This window comes from Marmota monax, unplaced genomic scaffold, assembly GCF_021218885.2.
Source record: "Marmota monax isolate L192 unplaced genomic scaffold, Marmota_monax_Labrador192_F-V1.1 WCK01_AAM20220418_F8-fsc00316, whole genome shotgun sequence".
Taxonomy (NCBI): domain Eukaryota; kingdom Metazoa; phylum Chordata; class Mammalia; order Rodentia; family Sciuridae; genus Marmota; species Marmota monax.
The window spans coordinates 7008-20145 of NW_026693064.1; the positions used below are offsets into that span (position 1 = coordinate 7008).

The following is a 13138-nucleotide window of genomic DNA, read 5'->3' on the forward strand; positions in this document are numbered from 1 at the left end:
ATAAAACACAGAAACTGTGAATTTTGCTTTCATTTACCATGTGGTTTCTTCTATGGCAACATCTTCCTATGTTGAGGGAACTCATTTAGGTCCTTGGTGGGCAATTTCCTTGAGCCTGGATTTACCAAGCCCACCAGTGAATCCGTGAAGTCAGTGGGTGAAACTCAGTGGAAAATAAACTGCTTAACATGTAAAAAGATTTGGATTAAGGTCCCTAACAATGTAGGGAAAGCCAGTAACAAAACACACCAATAAAATGTGACCAAACAAAAGTATTTGGGGATTTATTTCTCTTAGTCTAAATTCCAAGAAAGTATTTTATCCCATAAACAGTATTCATTTTATAGGAAAGGGATTAAAATGAAGAATGTATGATTATACATTGAGTAATTTCTTACTTAGTATTTGACCCATGAGTGGTGGAGAACATGGAATGTTCATAAACAGAACAAATGTTTGATGGATCTGGTGATTTACTGAGTGTTATAATAGAGTCAATATTTTTTTTAGATGTGTTTTTCTTGTGTTTCACAGAATAGCCTTGACCTACTGAGTTCAAGCAATATCTGTTTTTTCAGTCTCACAATTACCTGAAACTACAGCCTAGCTCTCCAATAAGCTTTTTACAACATTGTGGGGAAAGAAAAACCACCTCATAATCCCACAAACAGGGTTAATGTCTCCAGTTTGAGAACTTCACGTAGAAACATCTGAGTTACTGATTACTTTTGAAAATCTTTTTTTACGCTTTTTATAAAAAATTTCAACACATCTATGCAAACATAGACACTGGTCTATTGGGCCAAATTTTATCAAAATATTGTATTTAAAACAAAATGAGTGGAAAGTGTGCTAGCATTGTAGATGTTTATCATAGCTCTTTGCAGAAAATTGTACTGTAAAAACTACCTGATATATATTTTTTAATATTTATTTTTTAGTTTTAGGTGGAAACTATATCTTTATTTTATTTTTATGTGGTTCTGAGGATCAAACCCAGTGCCTCATGCATGCTAGGCGAGCACTCTACCATTGAGCCATAATTCCAGCCCCATATCTGATAGTTTTTGTCCATTCTTCCATCCTTACGTTTTATTCCAGGCTAAATAAACACTATTTCTTTTCAAAGAAATTCACGTGAAGTAATTTGTTTAGATACATGCTTTTAGAATAGCAGCTAATATATGAAGGAGCTATTTTGTTTGTTTTGGGGTTTTTTGTTTGTTTGTTTCTTTAATCATACACGTGTGGGACACTGATGAAATTTCTTTTCTTTTATCCTTTGGTTTAACCAATATCAAGTTTCTTGACCCCACTCTCATGAGAAGATACAGGTCCCACATCTAAGAAACAATGTATGAAAAACATAAAGAATTAAGATATGGGGACTGGGGTTGTGGCTCAGTGGTGCAGGGGGCTGGATTCAATCCTCAGCACCACAGAAAAGTAAATAAATAAAAATAAAGGTATTTTTATTGTATATCAACTACAACTAAAAAATACAATATTTTAAACTACAACTAAAAAATATTTTAAAAAAGAATTAAGATATGGTATTCCAAAGGAAAAATGATCTGAAAGCTCACAGAATACCATAAATCAGTAAACATTTCTATTTCAAAGTTAATGTCATATATTCAAGGAATAACAATCTTTGTTTTCAAGGTATAAACTCAATAAAGACTTTGTTTACAAAATGAATCTGGTTTAGTAGATTTTTGTCAGCTTTTCAAGTATTCATGGCCATGCTGCATTATCAGAAAATTAGTAGTCTAGGGATGAGTATGGAGCTCAGTAATGCGAGTGCATTCCTAGAATGCCCAGGGCCAAGTTTTCATTTTGAGGGAACATAACCAATAAGTAAACAACTAGCTGTCTTTACAATAAATACATCAAAAACAGTATGAACTCATCTGTCTATCTCATAAGGATTCCACACACATTGTGGTGCCTGATACTTACGAAGATGAGAAGTTTGTAGCTACAGGCTGCATAATGAAGTGATCCACAATAAACAAAACAAAACAAACAAACAAACAAACCACCACCATAATCTGAAAGCTTGCAGAGTGATCATATATAAATAAACTCCCTTACTTCAATGTTATTGATATACAAAGAATAACCACCATCTTGGTGTTCAAGGGAAAACTCACTAAAGATTTTAGAAGAAAAAATGAAACTGGCATGGCATATCTTGATAGTTATTCAAGTATTCTCATACAATGTCTGGATGAACAGAAAATTAGCTATCTGGAGATGAGAATTTATCTCAATAATAAAGTATATTAATGGCAGGTCAAGGGACAGGATTTTATTTCAAAGCACCAATACAGTAATAATATTAATAATAAAAAATTTAGCAGCATCAAAAACACTAGGCTTCTCAGCTGAATGAATCACATGAATGGCACCTATATCATGGTACCTGGTAGGTATGAAGGGGAGAAGTTGGTAGCTGCAAGTTGCCCCAATTCTTCCAGTCCATACTGGTTCCAATTATCTCTGGACCAGGAATAGTCTCACCTTTGGTCTGAAGGCAGATAAACTGAAAGAAGTTGGGCTGCCTTCTCTCAGTTTCAACATGATTCCCTCCAAAATTACATAGAAAACTCGTTGGTTCCTTCTTCATTTTTCCCTTCCTTTAAACATTTTCAAAGCAACTTCTAGAGGCTTTTGTTTGAAACCGTAAATTGTACATTCTTTGGTTCAATTATTCCCACTCCTTCTTGCCTCCCTATATAGGAAATGTATCATGGAAGTATAATTTGTATGTCTTTGTCTTTTGAGACCTTCCCTCTTTCCAAGATATATCCTCACAGGAAAGCAAGATGTATGCTTACACTTCATCTGCTTGTCTCCTGAAGTATAGGAACAAATAGGGTTCATTTACATTTCCCAAAGGACATCAGTTTCCTAGCTATGAACAATGTTGTCTGTGGATGAGGCTCATTGAAATGACCTTAGCAAATAATGTTTATCATAGTTTAAAAATATAATGTTTTTCATAATGGAAATGTGGAAGGAAATATCTACTGCCTCAGAATGAGCTTCTGAACATGGTCCCCAACAGTCAATGCATAGCAGTTTGAGATTCCCAGTGTGAACTTGGTCTTCTTCCACTTCTCATACTTTAACATGAATTTATCTCTCAGTTCCTCCCTACAAAGTCCCTCTAAATGAAAGTCTAAATGGAGCCATAATATTTCCAATGGGAATTTTAGATATCTGTGGTTTGGACATCACTCTATAACCATTCATATTTCTTTATATTCCCATTTTTGTTTCTGCCCTATATAATTTTGTTGTTATAGGTAGTAGCAACATGTTGCATTCATTAAAATCTGTACATACATAATAATTTTTGCTAAAAGAGCTTAGGCCTGAGTGATTAGTTCTTCACTCTTAATTTTTTTTCAAAACATACTAAGAAAGATTGAAATAATTTTACTTATGTATTAATTGATATTTGAAATGGAAACTTACATTTCTTCCCCATTTTGAAAACCCTGTTTTTATTTTCCTTCTCATAGGTGATTTGAATTTCCTTTCCTCCACTGAGTACAACTGCTGCTTTTTTCTTCATTGACTCATTGTACTAACTATACTTATCAGTTTTCCTTTCCTCCTTCTCTATTTTTTGATTCTCTTGTGCATCATAACATGTAGAAAAATGCAATTCATAATTCAGTTTTTTAGCAATACCCCTAATTTATTCTGTGAATGAAATAAAATAGTATATGCCACATATTGCCTTCCTTTTTTCTTTCTAGCTATTTAAAAGGAACATCATTAAAACAATAAGAATAGACTACTGCTCATGAATGAAGGCAATATTCTCTCCAAAGTATTTTTTATTATATATATATATATATATATATATATATATATATATATATACACTTACTTTTTATATATTCATTTTCTCTCTTCTTTGCACTTTGATGGGACATACCAGATATACTAGAAGCATAATCCTTTGGCTGTTTATCAGAGACACTCTGGAAAAATTAATGTTAATAATGAATTTTATAAAGATTTCATCATCATATTTGGACATCACCATATTTCTAAATGTAAAATCATGGGAATTAAAACTTATACAAGTACATTTGGAGCAACAAATATTTCCATAAAAGACTCTATCCTACGCATTACAGGTTAAGCTGAGCTCTTCTCTTCATCTGGCTGCTGATGAGGTAAAACCCTAATGAGGACATGGGAAATGTTTTTCTCTGACAACACTGTCAATGGCATGTCTATATCTAAAACAACTAAGTATTTAAGTAAATAGCAATCATTGCATTACCCACCAAATCTATGCATGCAAGAAGAGAAAATATATTTAAAACTGTTTATATAAATGCACTTGATGTAAATCAGAATGCAACATTTTTAGCACCATATGGCCTATTTTTAGTGTTAAATTATGGTACTTGATGTGATAAGACAGTTCAAATTCTGTCACCTTGTGTAGAAATGAAACACTACTGTATACTTGCTTCATTTGAGTCATCAGAAACTTCCAAAATTTCATGTATTTCAATAAAATATGTATGGAGTTAAAATTACATTTAGAAAATGTAGAAGGAAGTAAGAAATGCATGTCTACATTTTACTTGCATGTAACAGCACATGCAATTTGGATAGAATATGCAACAATTCCCCTCAAAGAAAGAACTAACAAGTGTTCCAGTAGAGAAAGGTGGCAGCACAGGATCTTAGAGTATAACTAACTATTTCCAGAGATGAAGTCAGCAAGGTTAACCAATGTTTTGCTACATATTAAAACCACACACTGAAGGAAAACACTGGAGAGCCACTACAGATAGCCTGTGACTAGATGAAATATAATATGCAATCATAGAGGAAATAGACTGTAGCAGTGCCAGGGGAAATTAGCTGAGTAAAAACGAGGAATCTCCCCTCTGTGGGCTAAAGAGAATTTCACCAACCTAATTAGAAAATAGAGAAAAGCAATAGACAGACACATCTATGAACAAGATATACAAATTGCATAGCAAATTATGAAAAATTTTCTATCTTCAAAATATTGAGGGTAAAATATTTAAAACTCCATTGATATTTCAGCTCACCCATTCAGAACAGCACTTATCAAGTACTCAAATTATAAGTGCTGGTGAGGATGTGGAGAATCATCATCATCATCATCATCATCATCATCATCATCATCATCATACACTGTGAGACTAAACTTAGGACTTCCACTATGGAAAGCAGTACGGAGATTCCTCAGGATACTAGGAATATGACCACCATATGACCCACCTTTCCAACTTGTTGCCCTGCATTCTAACTTTATAAAATCAGCATACTTGCTTAACACAAGAACTTCAATGTTTGGTGCTAGTCTCAATGAAAATATCACAGAAATAGCCATGTACCCCCCCCCATCGACAGAAGGATGTATAAAATCTTTGCATTTCATGGCATTCTCAATCTGCTTGCAGACAAAATAATTAGTAAATACTGTGTACTGAATCCAGTTTTCAGTGAATAATTTAACATAAATAATATAATATTTTAACATAAATGATATATTATGTTAATATATATTATCATATACAATATATTACTTATTATTAGATACATATATAATATTTTAATTTAACATAAGCAATACAATATAAAATAACACAATTTAACATAAATAAAATAATTTAGCACAAACATAGAAGATGATTTACCTTCCAGGAATCACTTGAGTCCCAAGATACTGAAAAGCAAGGAACAAAATTTGAATGTGACAAAACCAACATAATGTTCCTGCTGAATTACTATGGAGCTGATTCTGGTAAAATTACTTGATAAAATTTACTTTGGCTTTAGGTGTTCTATGTTTCTTTCTTTTTTCATTTTTAGGACAGTCATATGACAGAGATGAAGACATATCAGGAATATAATATAACAAAACATGCAGTATCAACTCTATCATGACACTGAGGAAATCCACTAATTTACCATATGTGAGATCATGTTTCTGGTGAACATAAAATATATAGCCAAGGGTACATATACCCAAATCCAGATGCAGAATTGTGGAGAACACAGTGATCTACAGTGAGATGAGTAAAGGAGAATAATTACAGTTTCAATGTCAAAGGTGAAATAATAGAATAATAGCTGGATATATTGTGTAAAAAGGCTGAATTAATTGTGTAACCTTGAGTTAATGCTATTAGAATTATTTAATCTATTTTATTATAACTATATATCTTGTGCATCCATTTATCTTACATTTAGTAAGTCCAAATATATGATAGGAATTCAGGCTAAATAAACATCGTATCCATCAAAGATTTTATATGAAGTAATTTGTTCAGATATCTACTTTTAGAAAAGCAGCCAATTCATGTATGTATGCATGCTTCTTTTTTAAAATATCTGTGTGGAACCCTGCTGAATTTTTTTTCCTCTATCCTCTGGTGTAACCAATATCAAGTTTCTTGACCTACTCTCATGAAAAGATAAAAGTCCTAAGCCTATGAAACAATATATGGTAAACATAAAGAATTTAGATATGACATTCTAAAGGAAAAAGCTATCTGAAAGCTCACAGAATATCATATATCAGTAAACCTTTCTATTTCAAAGTTAGTGATATATATAAGTATATATATATATATATATATATATATATATATATATATATATTAGGAATAACTGTCTTGCGTTACAAGGTATAAACTTAATAATGACTTTTGTTTACAAAATGAATCTGGTTTAGTAGATCTTGTCAGTTTTTCAAGTATTCATGGCCATGCTGCATTATCAGAAAATTAGTAGTCTAAGGATGAACATGGCGTTTAGTAATGCAAGTATATTCCTGGAATGCCCAAGGACAAGTTTTTTATGTTGAGGGAACAATAAATAGATAAAGGAACAACTAGCTACTTTTACAACAACAAATGCATCAACAATACTGATTCTCTTCTGAATATCTCACATGGATTCCACATACATTGTTGTGCCTGGTAGGTATGTGGGTGAGAAGTTTGTAGCTGCATGTTCCATGATAAAGTGAGATATAGTAATAAAACATAATCTGAAAGCTTGCAGAATGATAATATATCAATAAACTCCCTAACTTCAATATCATTGACATACACACACACACACACACAAACAAACACACGTACACACACACACACACACACACACACACCTGATAAATATCTTGGTGTTCAAGGACCAAACTCCCTAAAAACTTTAGGTGGAAAAAATGAGACTGGCATGGCATATCTTCAAAGTTATTCAAATATTCTCATAAAATGTCTGGCTGAAGAGAAAATTAGCTATCTGGAGATAAGAATTTATCTCAGTAATAAAGTACATTACTGGCAGGACAAGAGACAGGGTTTCATTTCAAAGCACTGCTATAGTAGTAATAATAATAATAGAAAATTTAGTTTGTGACTAGGGTTGTAGTTCAGTGGTAGAGCATTTGGCTTGCATGCCTAAGGCCCTGAGTTTAATCCTCTGCATCACTTAAAAATGAATAAATAAAACTAAAGATATTATGTCCATTTACAACTAAAAAAATAAAGCTAGGTTTCTCATCTGAATGAACCACATGGATGCCACATATATCATGGTACCTGGTAGGTATGAAGGGGAGAAGTTGGTAGCTGCACATTGCCCCAATTCTTCCAGTCCATACTGGTTCCAATTATCTCTGGACCAGGAATAGTCTCACCTTTGGTCTGAAGGCAGATAAACTGAAAGAAGCTGGGCTGCCTTCTCTCAGTTTCAAAATGGTTCCCTCCAAAATTACCTAGAAAACTCTTTGGTTTCTACTACATTTTTAGAAATTCTACTTCATTTTTTCCTTCTTTTTAAAATTTCCAAAGAAACTTCTAGAGGCTTGTGTTTGAAACTGTGAATTTTACATTCTTTGGATTGATTATTCCCACTCCTTCTTTTCTCGCTATATAGGAAATGTATCATGGAAGTATAATTTGTATGTCTTTTTCTTTTTAGACCTTCTCCCTTTCCAAGATATATCCTCACAGGAAAGCAAGATGTATGCTTACACTTCATCTGCTGTCTCCTGAAGTATAGGAACAAATAGGGTTCATTTACATTTCCCAAAGACATCAGTTCCCAAGCTATGAACAATGTTGTCTGTGGATGAGGCTCTTTGGAATGACCTTAGCAAATAAAAGGAAAGATCTGCTGCCTCAGAATGAGCTTCTGAACATGGTCCCCAACAGTCAATGCACAGCAGTTTGAGATTCCCAGTGTGAACTTGGTCTTCTTCCACTTCTCATACTTTAACATGAATTCATCTCTCAGTTCCTCCCTATGAAGTCCCTCTAAACGAAAGTCTAAATGGAGCCATAATATTTCCAATGGGAATTTTAGATATCTGTGGTTGGGACATCACTCTATAACCATTCATATTTCTTTATATTTCCCCATTTCTGTTTCTGCCTTATATATTTTTTTGATGTTGTAGGTAGTAGCAACATGTTGCATTCATTAAAATGTGTACATACATAATCATTTTTGCTAAAAGAGCTTAGGTCTGAGTGATTAGTTCTTCACTCCTCAAATTTTTTTCAAACCATACTAGGAAAGATTGAAATAATTTTACTTATGCATTAATCAACATTTGAACAGGAAACTTGCATTTCTTCCCCATTTTGAAAACCCTGTTTTTATTTTCCTTCTGATAGGTAATTTGAATTTCCTTTCCTTCACTGAGAACTACTGCTCCGTTTTTTTTTTTCATTGAGTCCCTTACTAACTACATGTCTCAATTTTCCTTCCTTCTTTCTCTATTTATTTTCAATTTTCCACTTTCCTGTGATCAAAGCATGTATAAAATGCAATTCATAATTCACTTCTTTAAGTAATATCCCTAATTTAATCTGAGCCTGAAATGTAATAAGATAGACACATAGTACCTTAGTTTTTTCTTTCTAGTTATTTAAGAAAAACATTATTCAAACAATAAGAGTATACTAATGCTCATGAATGAAGGCAATATTCTCTCCAAAATATTTTGTAATTCATATATATTTATATATGTATTTTTTTTACCTTGTATATGTGCATTTTCTCTGTACTTTTCTCTTTGATGGGACACACCAGAATCACCAGAAGCACAAACCTCTGGCTGTTTGTCAGAAATACTCTGTAAAATTAATGTTAATAATGAGTTCTACAAAGATTTCATCATCACTCTTTAGTTATCACAATATTTCTAAGTGTAAAGTCATGGGAATTAAAAATTATACAAGTATATTGTAGCAACCACACTTTCTAAAAGAGATGCCATCCTACGCATTCCAGGTTAAGCTGAGCTCTTCTCTTCATCTGGCTGCTGATGGGGTAAAACCTATATGGAGGATATAGGAAATGTTTTCCCTGGAAATATAGTCAGTGACATGCATATTCCCCAAAAAAGTATCCTAAGTGTTTTATTAGCCAACTTCACATTCCCCACCAAACTATGCAACAGGAGAAAGATATTTAAAACTGTCTATACAAATGCATTTGATGTAATACAGAATTCAACATTTTTAACAGTGGATGCAATTTTTTGGTGTTAAATTATGAAGCTTGAACTGATAAGAGAGTTTATATTCTGTCAACTCGTGTAGGAATAAAACACTGTTGCACTTGCTTCCTTTGAGTCATCAGAACCTTTGAAAATTTCATATATTTCAGTAAAATATTTATGGAGTTAAAATTGCATTTAGAAAAAGTAGAAGATAGAAAGAAAAACGTGTCTATATTCTGCTTGAATGTAACAGCACATGCAATTTGGATAGAATATGAAACTCTTTCATCAAAAAAAAATAAAATAAAATAAAACTAACAGGTATTCCAGTGGAGAAAGGAGGCAGTACAGATTCATAGAGCATTACGGACTATTTCCAGAGAAGAAAGTCAGTCAGATGAACCAGTGTGTTGCTACATATGAAAAAAAAAAAAAAAACCTGGTGTAGAAAAACACTGGAGAGCTACTACAGACAGCCTATGACTAGATAAAACACACTATATTGGATTGGAAAGAACAAATGCAATCATAGAAAAAAATAGACAGCAACAGTGCTAGGGGAAATTAGTTGGGTAAAAGACAGGAATATGCTCTCTGGTTGGTGAGAAGACTCTCCTAACCAGTTAAGAAATAGCAAAAAGCAATACATCTCTGAAAAAGATATACAAATTGCTTACAAAGTTAAAAAAAATTTTCTGTGTTCAAAACATTCAGGGTGAAAACATCCAAAACTCCATTGATATTTCAGCTCACCCATTCAGAATAGCAATTATAAGTGCTGGTGAGGATGTGGAGAATAAAGTACAATCATACACTGTGAGACTAAACTTAGGACTTCCACTATGGAAAGCAGTATGGGTATTCCTAAGAATAGTAGGAATATGACCACCATATAACCCACTTTTTCCACTTCTTGCCCTGCAACCCAACTAGCATACTTGCTTAACACACGAACTTCAATGTTTGATGCTAGTCTCAATGAAAATATCACAGAAATAGCCACGTACCCCATCAACAGAAGGATGTATAAAGAACATGTGGAGGAGCCGCCGCCGCCGCCGCCGCCGCCGCCGCCGCCGCCGCCGCCTAGTTCCTCGCCGCGCCGCCACAGGGGCAGGTGCGGAGGGGCTCCCGGTCCGGCCGCCGCCGCTCCCCGCTCTGGGCCCGGGGCTCCCCCTAGCGCCGTTGAGGAGCCGCCGCCGCGGCTCGAGGAGGGCGGAAGAGCGGGGCTGAGAGCCTGGAGGCTCGAGGGAGGAAAGAAGGACAACAACAGAATCACCAGCACTGGCTGAAGATGCCCAGCCTACAGAATCTGAGAAGGAAATTTATAATCAGGTGAATGTAGTATTAAAAGATGCAGAAGGCATCTTGGAGGACTTGCAGTCATACAGAGGAGCAGGCCATGAAATACGAGAGGCAATCCAACATCCAGCAGATGAGAAGTTGCAAGAGAAGGCATGGGGTGCAGTTGTTCCACTTGTAGGAAAATTAAAGAAATTTTATGAATTTTCTCAGAGGTTAGAAGCAGCATTAAGAGGCCTTCTGGGAGCCTTGACCAGTACCCCATATTCTCCCACCCAGCATCTAGAGCGAGAGCAGGCTCTTGCTAAACAGTTTGCAGAAATTCTTCACTTCACCCTCCGGTTTGATGAACTCAAGATGACAAATCCTGCCATACAGAATGATTTCAGCTACTATAGAAGAACATTGAGTTGGATGAGGATTAATAATGTTCCAGCAGAAGGAGAAAATGAAGTAAATAATGAATTGGCAAATCGAATGTCTTTGTTTTATGCTGAGGCAACCCCCATGCTGAAAACCTTAAGTGATGCTACAACAAAATTTGTATCAGAGAATAAAAATTTACCAATAGAAAATACCACAGACTGTTTAAGCACCATGGCTAGTGTATGTAGAGTCATGCTGGAAACTCCGGAGTATAGAAGCAGATTTACAAATGAAGAGACAGTGTCATTCTGCTTGCGGGTAATGGTGGGTGTCATAATACTCTATGACCATGTACATCCAGTGGGAGCATTTGCCAAAACTTCCAAAATTGATATGAAAGGCTGTATCAAAGTTCTTAAGGACCAACCTCCTAATAGTGTAGAAGGTCTTCTAAATGCTCTCAGGTACACAACAAAACATTTGAATGATGAGACTACCTCCAAGCAAATTAAATCCATGCTGCAATAACTGTTCTGGAGTAAGCACCTGCTGTAGACAGAAGACAGTATTCTGCAATGACTGAGAATGCAGTTTTTTAGTGATTGCAATTACTATCTCATTTATTCTTGCTTTTATTTCTTTCCTCGGTTCCTCTTCCCTCTTTTTTAATCATGTTCTTGTTCTTAAGACTTCTTTTCTGTGCCAAAATCAGTAAAGTTATACTCTGAGGGGACGTTGTCCTTTCAAACAGGCCATCTAAGGCAGCTAATTATGCATTGCATTGGGTTCTCTACTGAGAAAAATTCTGTGACTTGAACTAAATATTTTTAAATGTGGATTTTTTTTTGAAAACTAATATTTAATATTGCTTCTCCTGCATGGCAAAACTGCCTACACTGCTATTTAAAAAACTTCAATGACTTTATTTTCTACTGCCGCTTTTTTCATGTGCAGCCAAAATGAAAATGTTTAAATTAACTGTGTTGTAAAAATGGTACCCAACACAAAACTTTTTTTAAATTAGTTAAGACTTTTGTTTAAAGTTTTAAGTTTGCATTTTGACTTTTCTTAAAGGATGTATGTTGTGTGTTTAACCTTTATTAACTAACGTTAAAAACTGTGATGTGTGCGTAGATATTACGTATGCATGTTCATGTTTAAAGGATGGCTGTTGATGATAAAATAAAAATCAGCTTTCATTTTTCTAAGTGTGGTTTGGTTTACTGATGTTTTGTTTTTAGGCTGGTGAAGTTTTCCCCATGTATAGTTTTATGGAATGCATATATACATTGCATAATTTTTCCTTCTGTTAGGGTATAGACAATTGGGTCTCTAGTATTGTCTATGTACATCATTTTAATCGCTTTTAAAACTGCTATGTATATAAGCCCAGGATCTTGTCATTAACTTGCCTTCTCTTCTTGATTTATTCTTCATGGACATAGTGATAGAAGGAAATGCACGCTTGCTTGATTCTCGGTTTCAGGAGTGCAAGGGCAGCATCATGAAGCATGGGGTGTGGAAGGAAGAGTGGCCCTTAACACTGGGAGAAGAGTGAATAGAAGAGGGACTTCCCAGGAGGAAATTAAAGGCCATGATCTCAGTGGTGGTAGAAAACTAACATGTTTTTTAGTTTAAGGGTCATAAAACCTAAATCATGCAATCTGAATCTCTTGGTTGGGAGAAGCTGCTTGAAGGTTGTCTAATCTAATGTGGCAGTAGTGTAATGAAGAGTATCTGAGGTATGTAATACAGTTAAAATGGGTAACCATGGAAGAACATCACTGCAGTTCCCACAAAACCTTCTGGATTCATCCACCAGATGATGGCACACACAGCCCTTCCTGACCAAATTCCTGCTGACTTATCTGGCCTCCTGCCTGATACTCTCCCACTTCACACCCAGTTCTGCAGCCACGCTCACCTCCTTGCTGTTCACAG

The 13138-nt window shown here is 34.8% G+C and overlaps 1 protein-coding gene across 1 annotated transcript; it reads left to right on the plus strand.

Annotated features, from left to right (window-relative positions):
• Positions 1 to 10762: 10762 nt before the first annotated feature.
• LOC124098947 (CYFIP-related Rac1 interactor B) lies at positions 10763 to 12405 on the plus strand (the record flags this gene model as incomplete). Its single annotated transcript, XM_046453897.2, has 1 exon — positions 10763 to 12405. A coding segment is annotated over one exon (963 nt), but the record flags the coding sequence as incomplete, so codon positions are not given.
• Between the last annotated feature and the right edge of the window lie 733 nt (positions 12406 to 13138).